The following is a 17,316-nucleotide window of genomic DNA, read 5'->3' on the forward strand; positions in this document are numbered from 1 at the left end:
TGGATGTCAGGAATGCCAGATCAGCCAAGATCTATTGAATGGTAGAGAAAGCTTGAGGGGCCGAATGGCCGACTCCTGTTCCTATTTCTCCTGATCTTATGATTATTCACTAACTGCTTCTGTTGCTGCAGCAAGGTTAAATTCAAATCTCTCTGTTGAACTAACCAAAAGAATGAGTTTATTAATTACTGAATATGAGAAGAAATAGCTGCAGAACCAATGTGCATGCAGATTAGAAACAAGAGGTGAGTCCAAGAAAATACAATGTCCCACAGAATAATAATCTAATCATGGAGACTCCAGGGTAATTTTGAAGAGTTGGCAATGCAGATGAACAGTTTATTGCAGAAATGATATGGAGGCGAGAATTATCAGCAGTGTTTTTAACAAAATGATTGTAGTAAACATTTTTGTGAAGATGATGAAAGTGATGAAGATTTGATTTTCAAATGCATTCAAAAGTAACTGTTTGTTGGTGGTTTTAAAATGCCAGGCGCGCTGAGGCCCCCAGGCGGCGCTGCGACTTAGGCAGATCATTTTTCAGGATGAGGACCATCTTGCCGCCTCCCCGCCTCTCGTTGTTCATCACTTGCCTGCATTAATTATGGCAACTATGCGGCAGAAGTAGCGTAGAGGAAGTGATGCAAAGGAAGTTGTTGTCTAAATGATGGCGACCTCCAGGTTGGAGAAGAACTTCTTGCGGCTGTTGGTGAGATGCGAGTCGATGGCGGGGGAAAAGAGGGAAGAAAAGGACTGGCGGCTGGAAAAGGTAACCGGGGGGTGGAGATAGCGGCGAGAGACTGAGGCCAACAATTGCGCCATATCATAGGACGTGGTGTTATAGAGCTGTCCCAGAACACATTATTTAGCTTTTGATCAGTAACACCCTTCAGTAATATCTGTGTATCGGTATAAATGCTGTAATAAGTGCCCCTACTCTGTCTCTAAACCCTTGACTTTTCATCTCGATATTCATGTACACGTCACTCAATTTTTCTATGTCAACTGTCACGGTGTAATTGTAGGCTCTGGGCCACTAGGTGGCTCAATGGAGGCCAAGTTCCTGCCTCTAATTCTTGACGAGTACACAGCCAGACAGATTACTCTTCGGTTTTCCTACGACTTGTTCCTAGAGATGGGTGTGGTCAAAGATAGCTCATGTTAAATAGTCCTTGTTAAGAGCGTGGTGAGCTTCCTTCTTGGATGACGTTCTTCGGATGTAGGGACACCTCTAATGATGATCAGGACAGAATTTTCAGCAACGATAATGATCTTTCCAAGTCAGGGATATATGTGGCTTGGAAGGAGACTTTTGGGTGGTGCATCTGCTTCCCTTGTTCTAACCTTGATAGAGATTGTAGGTTTGTAAGTGGCTGTTGGATCCTTGGTGAGTTGCTGCAGTGGATTTTATTAGTATACATCGTAGTCGTTATATGCTGTTCTCGGATGTGTTGATCAAGGATCATGCCAAACCTTTTGTGTTCATCCAAGGAATTCTATCATGCTTGTGACTTGCAAATGGTGGAAAGGCTTTGGGGACGTAGATGAATCATTTGCTACACAATTGCAAACTTGAACTTCTTGTATTCAAAGTATTTATAGATTTTTTTTTTTTTAAATTGGTCTAATCACACGTTGTGGTACACCCCAGTGGCAGGTGGGACTTGAAGCCAGACATTCTGGGCCAGAGCTAGAGGACACAGTCATTGTGCCACAAGAGCTCGACAAGGTCCTGACCCAAAACGTCAGCTTCCCTGCTCCTCTGCTGCCTGGCCTGCTGTGCTTCTCCAGCTGTATAATGTGTTATCTCTGACTCCAGCATCTGCAGTTCTTGCTATTTCTGAAGGTATTTACGTCTTGTCCAGTCTTTACTCAATGATGATTCCTGGTATGCTGACAATGGGGTATTCAGTGATAATGCTGTTGAATGTCCAGGGAAGATGGCCAGATTCTTACCTGTTGTGGTGATCACTACATTCCACCTGTGTAGCATAAATATGACTTGCCACTAATCAGCCGAAGCCTGAATGTTGCCCTGGTCTTACTGCAGCTACAGAATCCTTCTATATCTGAGGAGTGGAAATAAAAACTGAACAATGTGCAGTCATCAGCAAACATGCCAACTTATGGCCTTTTAAAATAGAAGGAAGGTCATTGAAGCTACTGAAAATGTTACCCTGAGGACATCCTACAGAGGTGACCTGGAGCCTTCTGCCTTTGTGTTAGGTATGATTTGCAGGGTAGAGAAGGATTTTGCTTGGAGTTCCAAAGTTATCTTTGGTAAAAATTCATTGAAGATCTTAGTAACTAAACGCCCCTACTTCACAAAAAATTTCAAACTTAGAAATGTTTACAGCATAAGTGCTGAAAATGCCTCATTCTATGTTGGTATGGACCAGGACAGAGATCCAGCCTATCTATTAGCTCTTGATCCAATAAAGACTGTATCTTTTTAATTTTTCTGAATTTTTGATTGTGGACTGAAATGGGATAAGGATTGTTTTAAAATCCAAGTGCTCTGTCTGTGTGGCACTCTCTTTCTAGGTGAGTGTGTCTCTCTCTATCTCAGGAAAATATGGATTTCCAGGTTGCTGGGCTGCACCAATTCAAATATTATGTTCCTTTGAATTCAGACATATCAAGAATTTTGCACGTGCAATTCACAAATACTTGTTTTACATAACGTTTGACTGTAGATAAAGGACCACAGGCAGCCTTGGGTAGTTTTGCGAAGTGTTCAGAGAACATGGGGGATCTGTCAAGGGTCCAGTCCCTGCAAATAATGAGTGATGGCTCTTGTTGTGTTGAGTTTCATGGGTTGGATGATCCTAACCAATCCCTAACTGAGAGACTAATCATCAATTTCTTTTAATATTATGAGCCAGGAACCTTGACTTGCTTTTGCTTAGGAGTCATAACATCAGGTAGGTGAGCTAGTAACAACTGAGATTCTGTTTCACCTCTGTATCTTATCTTGATATTCAGATGTTAAGTAGAAACTGAGATGAATTGAAGAAGGGAAGAAAGCAACTTCTGTTATTAATAGAAAATGATTTCACACATACGCACGTGCACACACACTGTATCTCACAGGAATTGAGAAAGTGTTTTGATGCGGTGGCGTGACATTCATGCCCATATGGGGGAGGAATGCTGCTCCCCCCTGCCCCTCCCCTCCCCGAGGTATTGGGAATGACCTGTACTTCCCTCTTGAGCATATCGACCAAGGTAAACACATTCTAAAAGTCAGTGCCACTTCACTAATGGCGATCTTGCTTTTGAATCACGAGGCTGAAGCTCCATTCTAGGCCTTCAGAACATCATTTCGGGCCAGTGCCACTGCTGCAGGTGAGTTTTGGAAGAGATGTAAAACCCCAGAACCTTGTGTGCCTGAACAGGTGGGTGTTAAAAATCCGATGGCACAATTTTAGAGAAGAGCAGGGGAGTTGTCTCTGTGTCCTAGCCAACAACTGTCTCTCCATGTAGATGATCTTGTTGTTTTGTGGGATCTTATTTTAATCCTATTATTCCCATGTTCCTCCTTGACAGCAGCAATATGGACTTGAGAAATAATTTGCTGATTGTGAAATGCATTGGGGATGTCCTGGTGATGTGATTACGGTGCTGGATAGACAGTTGGCGCTGGTGTCCTTTTGGGCCTAGCTGCCTGTGATCTGTGATCCATCAATCCGGGTCTTTATTTAGCCAGGCCCAGGACTTCTAATGTAGTGTTTTACTGTGACTCCAACTTGTACACTTACTGTCTCCATTAATATTCTTTTCCTGCCAAACTCTGTTTTGAGATTAAATCTAGAAGCAAAACATTGAATGAAACTGGGTTCAAACAAAGTTGTGCAGTGAGGTTACATGCTGCTAATGGCTGCCGTGTGTGGTTTCTCCAGTATGTAGGAGCTCTTCAGGAAATGTTGGTTGAATTGAAGAAGCACATCAGGTAAGATTCTTTACCAGTTGTTTGCAGTGTCATCTTTTGTAGGCCTAGAGATTTTTTGCAATTGTTTTCATATTGAGGTGTGAATGCTGTAAACCATAAATGTGCCCAACCATGCAGGTTTTTGGGGGTGAAAGAGAATTGAAATTAAAACTAGAAATGGGAAGACTGTCAGCTTTGGGTCAGAAGGTTGTGGAATAGGCAGCTCGATCCAGAGATCTAACCTCAGTTGACACCATTAATGCAGCTAGTACAGTCCACACTGTCTGTAGCCAGCACAGTGACATTACCGTTATCTATCCACTCTTTTTGTGGTGATGTTCAGACCGAGTCCAGACCTCTCAATGTTATTAAACTTATTTGGATAAGTTATTGGAACTTGAACCCAGAGGTAGGAACGCTACCACAGCACCACAATTTTTTAACCCTGTGAAAAATTAAACCATAAAGTGGAAATCTCCAGTTAACAAATGGGTGCACTACTTGCTGCTAGCAACATCCGAAATTGCATTACCAAAGGTCATTGGAGTATGAACAACTGATTGATTGGAAATGCCTAACGTTAGCTGAAATCACTATTTAAACAAATAATCACTTATTGAACTGCATGAACTGGTTGGTATGCTTCATCAGCTGTAAGCCCCACCTTTATGGCTGACTTCTACAGTGACAGTCAGAGGTTACAGTTGTATAACCGATATAGGCAGCTGTCTGTGCTAAGGATAGAAAGTATAAGCGGAAGGGACTGTGCTGAGGGAGTGCTGCACTGTCAGTGGTACTGTCTGTCCTGTGAGCTGTGGCCCCATCTACCTGAACATGTTGATGGTAAAACTAATCGGGAACAGCACGATTTGTCTGTTTTTTGTTAAAATCGACCTGCCAATAAACAGATTAATTGTGTTGCTGCTTGTGGGATTTTGCTTACTTAAAAATGACATCTGCATTTGTTTGTTTCACTCAAGTCATTCATTTTATGTGAAGTGCTTTGAGCTGGTGTTGAGAGATGTAATGAAATTCTGTAAAGCACTTTGTACATTCTGAAGTCATGGGATGTGCTATCTATTGTACGAGCTGTTTTTTATTTGATAACTCTCCCTTGTGTCCTTAGTTTGGACAGGGGTGGAAGAGTACAGTCAGCGTGTCAACGTGATACTTGTGTCAGCAGAACTTTGTATTGATTTTTGGAGTGATTTTTGTTTGACCACGCAGCCTCCTCCAGACTCACCTTTGGCAAAGTCAGGTCTCAAGATGACAACGTATTTTTAGCTGGACTCTTTTTTTTTTTTTTTTCTTTTTTTTTTTTTTTTTTTTAAACCTTCCGGAATCCTGTAAACTCAAACTTCATCAGCTTATGTTTAGTTGTGGTTGTGCGCTGACCTGCATTGACTTATGGTCTGTCCAAACCTCGTTTAAAATTCTCACTCTTGCCTTCAAATCCCTTTGTGACCTTGCCCATCCTTGCCCCTCTAACCACTATCAGCCTCTTGGGTTTCTGCACTTCTACAATTTGGATTTCTTGCATTTTTCTGATGTTAATCATTCTTCCATTGGCAGTTATGCCTTCATGTGACCTGAGCTCTAGAGGTGCCTCTGTAAACCTAATACATCCCTGTCCTCCTTTTCAGACACTCCTGAAAACTTGCCTGTTTGATCATTTGCGATAATACCTTTTATAAGACCCTGCGTTACATTTTGTTTAATGCTTCTGTGGAGCGCTTTGGAGCTCCTAATTTTAAAAAAAAAGGATTTGGATTTGCCACAAACTGTAGAAATAACCAAAAGAACGATGTCATGTGTCAGTGCAGGTTTGGTGGGCTGAAGGGCATGTTGCTGTGCTGTACTGTTCTTTGACAAGAATTTTGCTTTTAGAGCTTTTAGGGTAACAAACAAACTGAAATTAGTATGGATCTCATAGTACTTAACAGGCAACTAATACACCAGCTTGACAGGTACTTCTGTGCTAAATACTTAACTCAGTTGAATTATCAGCACGGTGGCACAGTGGTTAGCACTGCTGCCTCACAGCGCCAGGAACTGTGGTTCACTTCCACCTTCGGGTGCCTGTCTGTGTGGAGTTTGCAGATTCTGCCCGTGTCTGCGTGGGTTTCCTCCCACAGTCCAAAAATGTGTAGGCTAAGTGGATTGGCCATGTTAAATTGTCCATAGTGTTCGGAGATGTGTAGATGGGTTACAGGGAAAAGGGTAATGGGTCTGGGCGGGGTGCTCTGAGGGCCAGCATAGACTTGTTGGGCTGAAGGGCCTGTTTCCACACTGTGGGGATTCTATGAATCCCATGTGACATGGTTTTACTTTATCCCATGCTTCTGGTAAATGGATAAAAATACAAAACTAAATCTTGAATCAATCCCAGCTCCTAGCAGGCTCACTTCTCATTGCCACATGAGATCAAATGTTTTACTCTGGCTCAATAATCAATTTATTTTGGACTAACTATTCCAGAACAGCCTTCCAGCACCAAGGCCCACCTCTGTCACTCCTTCTCCAGAATCTTCATGTCCCATCTGGCCTGTTCCCTTCCTTCCGTACAGAGAGCCAACTTTTACAAGCATCTGCTTTGTTCTTAGCACATCTACAGTTCTCCCTGCTCTTCACAGCAGCCTGTCATCCTGTCCAAAAATCAGTGTCACTTTATTTCTCAATAGTTTTTGGTTTGGGCCTCATTCTCCATGATAACCAGATCACATGAGCCTATCTCCAGGCAGAGTTAATATGATGTTGTAAGGAAGGGTCACCGGACCCAAAATGTTAACTCTGATTTGATTTTTTTTTCTTCACAGTTGCTGCCAAACCTGCTGAGCTTTTCCAGCAGCTTCTGTTTTTGTGTTAATATAATCGCCATCCCACTATTCAGAGCATTTTACTTTACTTTAGACATTTTAAAAAAACAGCTGCCTTGGAAAGTCTGACATTTTTAATGGAGTATTTTATTGTACTGTCTGAAAGTATGTTGTAGGATAGTAAATCTAATGTATCCTGTTTCTTTTGACTATAGCAAACCTGCCCCTGAGGTCTTAAATGAATATACCCGCAAAGTGGAATTTATGAAAGGTCTTTTGGAGGCTGAGAAACTGGTAGGAGCAATCTGATTGTAATTTATAATTGGGAGCAATTTTGGGAGAAAGTACATGTTTCCTATCACTTGGTAAATTCAAAGGCTAGGCTATCTTTGCTGAGAGAATGCTGTATAGAATAGTCTACACTTGGTGTGACTGGACTGAGCTGTTCAATGCCACTGCAACAGACGCACTAGATTTCACACTGAATGGTAAGAATTGAATGGGAGGGAGCCACTCTGCCCATTAAACGTGCTGTACCAGCCAATAAGGTTATAACGGATCTGATTGTGGCCTTAACACCATTTTCTTGTTTTGTCTGTTTTCACTCTCCTGTCCCCTCTCCAGGGAGAGAATTTCAAATTCTAAAGACCCCTTTAAAAGAGATTCTTCTTCCTCCTCTCCATCTTAAATGCGGAAACCCCATATTCTCCATGTTTCTGTGTGATGGTATTGGTGTTCATACAAAGAAGAGCTGGCAGTGTTTTCTGAGAGGTTGGAGGGAGGCATGGATGCAGAACTTCACATCTACTTCAGTTACATTCTAGTAGCCCCCATGTTCTAGATCCCTCCACAGGGGGAAATGTCCTCTAAGGAACCACCTTGTCAAGTTCCCTTCAGGGTCTTGTATGTTTCAAATAAGATCAGCTCTCATTCTTTTAAACTCCAATGAAAGGGTCAGCCTTTCTTGATTAGGCTGGCCCTTCAACCTAGTTAATCCTGGGACTGGGGCCTCTTCCTTGATCCTTGAAGTGGGAACTGCTGTATGGCAAGACTGTTCAATCAAAAAAAAACTCAGGAGCATTGACTGAGTCTCCATCTGCCCTCTTGAGTGGAATTGAAAGAATACCCTGGAGCTGCTTTTTTATAGAAAGGAGAGGCATTCTGACTGATGTGCTGACCATTGGTTAGTCCTCCACCAACAACGTCCTGTACAATTCATAATTCCTTACTCCTGCTTAATGGCTGTTGGATTCCATTAATCAACGTCTCACCCCTTTTTGGTTTCCAGCCTAACCCCACGGAGAAAGCTCTGGCCAATCAGTTTTTAGCACCAGGGAAGACATCAACAACTGGAAAGGAGAGGATATCTGCCACTCAAACAGTCCACCTTCAGCTGAAAGCCAGATACACGGGGGAAATGAGAAGTGAACTCCTTGGCCTGGTGAGTACTCCAGCTTTAAGGCATTAGTGTAACACAGCAGAAGGTCAACATGAAGTGGTTTGATGTAGAGAGACTAAGTGGACTAGAGTTGTTTTCGTTGGAGCAGAGAAAACTGAGGAGGGACCTGATTGTGATTTACAAGATTGACCATCATAGACAGGAATAAAATTTTCCTCTTGGTAGAGGGGTCACTTCCCACAGGACATAGATTGAAGATAGGTGACAGGAAGTTTAGAGAGGATTTTGAGGACAAAGATTTTCTCCAAGTGTGTGTGGAGTATCTGGAACTCCCTGCCTTAAAAGATTAGTCGAGGTGGGCACCATCACAACCTTTTAAGATATATTTAAAACAGTGTAACAAACAAGGCTGTGGATCAAGTGCCTGCAAGTGGGTATGTAGTTACTTCATGATCAGCACAGATGTAACGGGCTGAAGGATCTCTACCCATGCTGGAACACTCTGTAGTGCTGGTGACCCATGGCTCCCAACAAAGGACATCCCTGTCTGTGAATGTGCATGTGCATAGGACAAAAGAATTTAATGTGGTCAGTTGTTTGAGAATGGTGTGAGGGCAGTTTTCAAATTAGAGTTCTGTGCTCCGTTTTCATCTTCTACCTGCACGTTAGTCGATTATAATACCATGTATAAACACTTTTTCCAACGCCTCACTTAAACTTGTAAATGCCACCTGATGAGTACTCAGTACTTCAAACCCCATCTCCCGGATAGTGTTATTCCTCTCACCTACAGTCAGCTTCGAGGGAGACTCTGAGCCAGTGCAGTCATGGACAAACTAACCAAATAACCAAACTCTGTCTTTGCAACACTAAATGTTTTAACCTATGAAATTTGGGTGACATAAACCTCTGAAGGTGGCGATGTTTCCTGTTTCTGTTTCTTGCACACACAAGTTGACAAAACTGTGTTAATTTTATTTTCCTTTTTTTCTCTTGTTTTGCAGCCACCCCTATCTCCTGAAGGTGAGTAAGTACCCAGTCCCAAACCTTACCTATTTTTGTTAGTTAATTAACTTAACCTTTGTTTTATTTAAATATCTCGCTATGAGCTCAAATGCTTTGGAGGATTATTTCTTAAGCTCTGGAAAAACAATGTTGATTTCTTCATCCTGGTTGCTCTATGGATATAAGTGTAATGGTGAACTCTGGCTTCGTAATGGAGGCTTGCGCAAGGAACCCGAAAGAACATGAATTCAAATTGGACCATTGCAAAATAAGTTCACTCACTGATGGCCTGTTGAATGTAAGATCAGCTACCAGGGCAATTCCTGCTCTGAGCCAGCAACACCCTCGCACCCCCAGGTCCCCTTCGCCCCAAGAGAGTTATTGTTACCCTGGGCTCCAGTCTGCATCTGACTTGAAAGGTTGCATCTTCAGCAATGCTGCACTGTCACAGTGCCGCACAGAGGGGAGTCCAGCTCCGTTTTTTGTGGTATGCAGCTCGAGTCCCAAGGAAGGAAAGCTGCCACGGTTTTAAATAGACAGAGGAAAAATACTTGTTTGCTTTCAGTCTGTCCTCAAAGCCCAACTGGATCAGTTCAGTCTCTGCTGCAAGGTGGATCACAAGCAGTACTGAGGGAGTGCTGCATTGCAGTGTCTTCAGGGGATGAAGTGTTAATGCAAGGCTTTGAATTCCTTTTTCCCCTGTAGCTCGGGCAGATATTATCGACCAAACATTGCCTGCAACACACATCATAACCACTGCTCCTGCTTATTTGGGCAGCAGCTCCTGGTCATGGTTTTACTCTTGTTGCTTACAATTCCTCCCCACTCAAGGCTTATCTCTTGTCCTTGTCCCATCAATCCCACTCTCCTCCAGTTTCCCCATGCGCCATTGTCTGTTTTGATTCCTGCCTTCTATCCTACCTCAGATCTTCCCTTTTTGTTCATTTGCTTCCCCTCCACCCTCTCCTTGCCTCTATACTTGCTTAAAACCTGTAACATCTCTATTTTTCCCAGTCCCAATGAAAGGACATTGACTTGAAATGTTAGCACTGTTTTTCGCTCCAGAGACGCTGCCAGACCTGCTCAGTGTTTCTGGTGTTCTCTTTGTTTATTTGCTGTTTACCTTGTTCTGTGCAAACTGTCTTGACCATTCATGTATCTGCTTGGGAAAGCTCTCGATAAAGACAATGTGCAAAATGACTGTTGCACTTTTCTTTCACACCAAAACAACTGGCTTCACAATCAAACATTTCAAAATACTACTGGGCTTGTTTTGGTATTGAGATGGAAGCAGTGACCATGAATGTATCCTTAATTAATTTTCCCTTTCTAAAGACTGGATATAGATACTAATGATATACGTTGTTCATCGTTCAGGAAGCTAAGCTGATTAAGGGAAAAAAGTCTTTGTATTTTCTTTAGGTTCTGAAGTTACTGAACTGAGAAGACGAAGGTAAGGATTTGGTTTTATATTTACAAATGTCTGTGCAACAAAATGTTTTCTTGTTTCTCTCCACATACAATACCTGACTGGGAATTTTAAGTAGAAAACCTGTCTCCTGTCATGTGTGTGTTGGAGATAATCAATTTAAGACAGAAATGAGGAGGAATTTCTTCTGTCAAAGGATAGTGAATGTATGGAATTCTTTGTCACAGAGGGCTGTTGAGGCTAGGTTGTTCCTGTATACTCAAGTCTGACATGGACAGAATTTTTAATCAGTAAGGGGAATCGAGGATTATGGGGAATGGGCAGGAAAGTAGAGTCGAGGATTATCAGATCTTCCATGATCTCATTGAATGGTGGAGCTGATTCAATGGGCTGAGTGGCCTGCTTCTGCTCCAGTGTCTTATTGTCTTTTAGCTTAATCCAACCACTTCACTTTAGGTACCATACCAGAGCAGAGCGTCTGACTCCACATCCCTTCCACCTCCTGGAATACCACGTCTCTGTCTCCCTTGGCTCATCTGCTGCTGAAATCCTCATTCACACCTTCTCCTTGCTTCTGGACTATTCCCATCTTCTCCTGGTTGTTCTCCCACTTTCCATGCTCTAGAACTCTTCAGCAGCTTGTATCCAAACTTGCACCACATCCTGAGCAGCCATCACCCCTGCATTCGCTGGCCTTAATTTGACTTTTTGACTTCAATTCAGCAGTACCTCTGTTTTAAAACTCTCACCTAATTTTTAAACTCTGACTGGCAGTAAACCTTCCCTCCTCCCTCTCCTCACTTTTAAGGCACCCTTTAAAGCCCCACTTTGTGACCAAACATTTCTTTTTTGCTCATTGGATGTGGTTGTTGCTGGCATTTATTGCGTGTCCCCATTTGCCCTTAGAAATGGCTAGCCATCCAGTTTGAGGGCAGTTAAAGTCGACCTCATCGCTGTGAGTCTGACATTAAACTGGGGATGAATGACTTTGTCTTTCCTGAAGGGCATTTTTTTTAAACTGCAATCAGTGATAACTATCCTGGTCTATCTTTCAATTCCAGATTTATCAATTGAATTTAAATTGCAACAGCTGCTGTGGGTGCGATTTTATACCCTTGTTCCCAAGGCGTTAGGCTGGTTCTCTGGATTGATAGTCCGATGACTTTACTGCTACGTTCATTGTCTCCCCAGTCACAATCTGGTTACCTTTTGCTGCTTTCTGCTAATGTTGAATTACACACCTGCGTAAAGAGCCTTGCAATGTTCCCCAGATTAATATAAATACAAATTGAAATGTTATTGTACACCCCCTGACAACCATCTTTATCTGAGGAAGCTTTGCTCAGAGCTGATACTCATCTGGTTTGCAACGGAGACAAAGTGGTGGAAGATCCAACAAAGCAGATGTCTGTCTGGTGCTGTGTGCCAGTAGTGTGTCCCATAAAGATATTAATGCAGAAAGATTAAAGTTTATGGAGCAATAATTTGCAGCTAATTGCTGGAGAAGCATGGGCAATTTACATTAATAAAACAGTCTGCCGTATTACTGTAGGGACACTTAATTTAAATTTCTTGTCTGCAGCTGTAATGGAGACATTAACCTGTTAGCAACCTCTATACAAAGCAGACACTGTTTGAAAGTGTCAGTTGCAATTTAGTGGGTTGCGTACTCTCCTCTGAATTAGACATTGTAGCTTCTTGTCCCATTCTGGAGTCGTGAGCACAAAACCTGATCTTGCATACCAGTACCATAGTGAATGAGTGAGTGCTGCACTGTCAGTGATGTCATCTGTGGATGGAATGTTAAGTCCTGAGGCTCATCTCTGCTTTCTCTTGAGTGGATGTAAAACAAAATATGAAGAGTCAGAGAATTCTTCAAGATGATTTTGCCAATGTTTATCTATCAATCAACTTCGTTCTCTTTAGAAAAAAATCAAGATTCTGGCCAAGATTACATTGCTGTTTGTGGGACCTTGCTGTGCAACTTGCAATGTAGGAAACACAGCATCCAACAGCGACCATACGTCAAAAGTGTTTCATTTTCTATGAAGTGCATGGGATAGTCTGAGATTGGGGATGGCATTATAGGAATTCAGGATTGTCTTTGTCTTTTTTTGTATTAGTTTAATACACTGGAGTAGACTGACTGCAGTTTTAATTGTAATTGCTTTTTCATTCACTTGCATTTTATTCCACTTTCTGTAATTCCTCTCTTGCACTCCTCCGTTCTGTAGTGGACTGGAGGATGAGAAACAAACAGCCACTGAACTGGACGCTGTGCTCCACCGTCACCACAACATGCAGGAGCGACTCGCCGAGGAGATGCTCAGCCTGGCCCGTAACCTGAAGAACAACACTCTGGCAGCACAGAGTGTTATCAAACAGGACAACCAGGTAGGAGCGGCTGGATTGGTGAGGCCACAGCTGATGGTGAGACAGCAGCACCTCAGTAATCTGATTCCAGCCAGGGTGTTCAATGGGAATGTAACCTAAGTGCAAGTGGGAACAAGGAGTAGAAGAATGTGTTGATGAATGGGAGAGGGGGCTTGTGTGGAGCATAAACGCCAGCATGAGCCACTTGGACTGAATGGCCTGACCCTGTGCTGTAAATACGATATGACTCTGCCTGCAGCCACTCCATGGAAGGTGAACTCTGTTCATTTCCATTGCAATATTATTGCTTTCAGACAGGTTGCTGATGCAGTCATCACTCGTGTGAGGTATTGATATCCATTAAATCCTCACTGGGTGTTGGGTAGAGGAGATTAAGGTCCGGGGCGGGGGGGGAGATGTCAGCGTAAAATTCATGCTGATCAGAAACCTCTTGTCTATATTTATGGTCATCAGTTACTTATGGAAAGTGTGTGGGTGCCCTATTCATGGGGTGGTACACCAACATCGAAGGCAGCTCCGTGGTTAGCACTGTTGCCTCACAGCGCCAGGGACCGGGGTTCGATTCTAGCCCGGGCAACTGGGTGGAATTTGCACATTCTCCCCATGTCTGTGGGGTTCCTGCTAGGTGCTTCAGTTTCCTCCCACAGTCCAAAGATGTGCAGGTTGGGTGGATTAGCTGTGGTAAATTGCCCAATAGTGTCCAGGCATGCCCAGGCCGGGTGGGTTTAGCCATGGTAAATGTGGGGTTCTGGGGTAGAGTGAGAAGTGGGATTAGGTGGGATGCTCTTCGGAGGGTCAGTGCAGACCCGATGGGCCAAGTGGCCTCTTTCCGCACTGTCGGGCTTCTATGATTCTAACATCACAATATGAGAAAGCAAAAGTCTGAGGTAGACGAAAGGGGTTAAAGAGGAGTGGAGGTTGGGAGTATTGTTTTAACCCATGACATTCACCCTGTGTTGGTTGTGCACAGACACTGACCCAGTCCCTGCGGATGGCAGATCAGAACTTTGAGAAGCTGAAGGTGGAGTCAGAGCGACTGGAGCAACACACCAAGAAATCAGTCAACTGGCTGCTATGGCTGATGCTGGTGGTGGTGTGTTTCACCTTCATCAGCATGATCCTCTTCATCCGTATCTTCCCCAAGCTCAGGTGACCCAAGACTTCGCCCACCCCCTACCTCTGGACCACACAGTGTGCTCGCAGGACGCTGGGGGCAGGCAGGCAGGAATCATCCGGGATGCGGTTGCTCGAAATGGCTCCACTCCACTGAAACTTTCCTCCCAGCTGGATTGTAAATGACCTGCAAACAGGCAGAGCTGTGCTCCAGGTATAATGGACTGGAGCTCCTATGTGGAATATGGATAGCATGCACTGCCCCCGAGTCCATCAGACATTGATCACTTGCTGTGAGAGAAGAATTTAGACTCAAAAATTAATTACTAATTAATTTAAACATACTGACATTTACAGGATTCTAGAACTGTTAACTTGGCTCCTTTATTCTGACATAATATGTTCAATGATGGACTTTTATTATATTTGCGCTCCTGAGTTTTCACTAATATACATTGTCAAGAATTATTAAAAATGAATGAATCTACAGCTTATCCAGCCAATGACAAATCAAATGAATGTGGTTAGTTTCGAGGTCTGTTTCGAGATTCAGTAAGAGTAGTTTGCATTTACATGACTCCTATCATGCAGAGAAAACATTCCTGAGTGCCTCACAGGGGCATCATTGAACTTAGTTTAACACTGAACCGTGCAGGAACATTAGAACACATGACCTACAGCTTCAAGAAAGGGCAAAGTTTTACAAAATATCTGAGAGGGAGAACAGTTCAGCAAGGGCTTCACAGAACGTGGGTGAAGGCATGACTAACAATATTAGTGAGTCAAAGTGGGGTGCACAACATGTCAGAATTGGAGCAGCGCAGAGGTCTCGGTGTTGCGGAGATGAGGAGAAATCAAGACTTTTTGAAGGAATTTGGTAACAACTATGAGAAAGTTGACCTCTGTTCTGGTTCAGTCATGAAGCCTCATTTGAGGGCTGTCCACAATGCAAGAAGAGTTACTGAGCCAGTGTCTCCTGCATGTGAGCACTGCTATAATTTGCAGATCTGAACAGCCCAAGCTTGGCTGAACTCTGTCAGCACAGAGTGGTTTATCAGGTAATGTGAAGAGTTACTAAGATGGGTGCAGTGGTGTTGAGGGAGAATATAATTGACCAGGAATGGTTCTTCTAGTCACCCCAATGCTGGGAAGTGGACTAGTGTTCTTTAAGGACAGAAGAGGGTTTGGCTGAGATGGTTTCTGCCGTTGAACAGCCAGCTGATGCTATCTTGGCTGATGGTTGAAGAATGGCCAATCTCCTGCAGTGCAGGAGGTCATCTCGGCCATGAAACTAAACCAATGTATGGCAAAATCCTTCCTGAAGGAAGTAGAAAAAAAATGGCCCCAGTACTATTGTGGATGCAATGTTAGAAAACTGTTATTTGAATTTTTTTCCTGGGTTTCCTATCTGCATTGTTTTGTAAATTCAATCTGAATATACACTTGTTGCTCTTTAAGAGTTACCTGCCCAGCTGCTTGTAGTCTTTGCCATGTTCCATTTGACAGTCAAGTGAAGCCACAGTTTATCTCTGAGAATGTGTTGATTGTATGTGTTTTGGGAAAGTGAGACCGCTTTAGAAATTAAACCAAATGGTGTGAACTCGGCAATTCGTGAGAATTCCTGGGAGAGATGTGCTAGCAAAGCTTTATATCTTACATTCATCAAGACAGAATTGCAAGAATGTCAGGTCTCAAAATGAGCTTTACTTCATGGAAAAGGACTGGAATAGACCTGAATTCAAAGTTCTAAAGTTGGGGGGGGAAGGTGGATTTTAAGATGATCAGACATGATTTGGCTAGTGTGGACTGGGAGTAGATACCGTTTAGGTAAGATAAAGTTACCATAGTCTTACTAGACCATATGGGTGCTCTCTCAGGCAATGGGAGAGTTTGAGAAGGAGAGTCCTTTGTAGTAACATTGCAGGAATTGAACCCATGCTGTTGGCTTTACTCTACATCACAAACCAGTCATGCAGCCAACCGAGCTAATTGACCTCCAACCCCACCCACCTGGGATATATTCAAGAAGGAAATATGGAGAGTACAGGACTAACATGTTCCAGTAAAGATATGAAGTGGGACTAACATATCCAGTGAACTCTGGCTATTGAGAGAGAGACAGGATTAAACAAGCAGGAAAAATGGAAGCTTTTGGCTGATATCAAGGGCAGAAGCCCTAGATGAATACAGAATGTGCCAAAGGCAATTAAAAGATCAAAAAGGGGGCAAGAAAGGATCATGGCAGATAAAATAAAGGAAATCCTGTTATTTTATGAGTACGTTAGGGTAAAAAGAGTAGGGTCCATTAAGGAACACAGTGAGAATTTGTGAATGGAGCCAGAGTGTCTAGGTAGGATTCTAAATGTCATCTTTGTGTCAGTGTTTGTTAGTGGGAGAGGCAATTATTGGGACAGAAATCAGGAAGAAGGACTGTGATATAATTATAGAGATCAGCATCAACAGACGAGATTCTAAGTGATCTGGCAGGCTTCAAACTAGATAAATCTCCAGGGCCAATGAAATGTATACCAGGCTGTTGACTGAGGCAAGGGAGGTGCTGACACTAATTTTCAATTCCTTTCTGGCTACGGGAGAGGTGCTATGGACTGGAGGACAGCCAATGTGATACTGTCATTCATGAAGGGAGCAAGAGATAAACCAGGAAACTGCAGGCCAGTTGATCTAAACTTAATGGTGAGGAAACTATTAGAATCAATTTCCGAAGGACAGAAATAACCTACTGTTGGAAGGGCAGGGATTAATCAAGAACAGTTGGCATAGTTTTGTTTAAAGGGAGGTCATGTCCGACCAACTTGATTGAATTTTTCAAAGAGGTGACCAGGTGTGTAGATGTGGGCAATTCATTGAATATAGTCTATTGAATTTCAGCGAGGCTTTTGATAAGATCCTGCACAGGAGATTAATAGCAAAAGTAAGAACCCATGGTATCGAAGGAAATCTGGCTCATTGCTTCCAGACCTGGCTGAGAGGCAGAAAATGGAGGGTGATGGTTGAGGGGTATTTTTGTGACTGGAATCGTGTCCAGTTAGGTTCCACATTGCTCAGGTTTTGGACCCTTACTGTTTGTGGAATATGTAAATGTTTAGACTTGAATGTAGGAGTGTTGATCAGAGTTCATAATGATACAAAAAATCAGTGGGATGGTAAATTAATGAGGGTACTCGTAGATTACAGGAGGATATAGATGGGCTGCTCAGTGGCAAATAGA

At 43.0% G+C, this 17,316-nt stretch overlaps 1 protein-coding gene across 2 annotated transcripts; it reads left to right on the top strand.

The window, feature by feature from the left end:
* Positions 1-551: 551 nt before the first annotated feature.
* On the top strand, positions 552-15,691 carry use1 (unconventional SNARE in the ER 1 homolog (S. cerevisiae)). 2 transcript variants are annotated; one of them, XM_048614172.1, is made up of 8 exons: positions 552-769; positions 3,804-3,952; positions 6,963-7,041; positions 8,036-8,188; positions 9,151-9,169; positions 10,574-10,604; positions 12,815-12,974; positions 13,945-15,691. In XM_048614172.1, the coding sequence occupies exons 1-8, from the start codon at positions 665-667 to the stop codon at positions 14,125-14,127; spliced, it is 879 nt and encodes a 292-aa protein (XP_048470129.1). In that variant the 5' UTR covers positions 552-664; the 3' UTR covers positions 14,128-15,691. The 2 variants fall into 2 exon arrangements, with proteins under 2 accessions (XP_048470129.1, XP_020378194.1); XM_020522605.2 differs by having other exon boundaries at positions 561-769; positions 3,903-3,952.
* The last annotated feature ends 1,625 nt before the right edge of the window (positions 15,692-17,316 follow it).

This window comes from Rhincodon typus, chromosome 29 (assembly GCF_021869965.1).
Source record: "Rhincodon typus isolate 14 chromosome 29, sRhiTyp1.1, whole genome shotgun sequence".
Lineage (NCBI taxonomy): Eukaryota > Metazoa > Chordata > Chondrichthyes > Orectolobiformes > Rhincodontidae > Rhincodon > Rhincodon typus.

Coding starts and splice junctions, on each gene's coding strand:
- use1 (XM_048614172.1), top strand. CDS start 665: ATGATGGCGACCTCCAGGTTGGAGAAGAACTTCTTGCGGCTGTTGGTG. Junction 7,042..8,035: donor TTTTGGAGGCTGAGAAACTG/GTAGGAGCAATC, acceptor TTTGGTTTCCAG/CCTAACCCCACGGAGAAAGC. Junction 12,975..13,944: donor TTATCAAACAGGACAACCAG/GTAGGAGCGGCT, acceptor GGTTGTGCACAG/ACACTGACCCAGTCCCTGCG.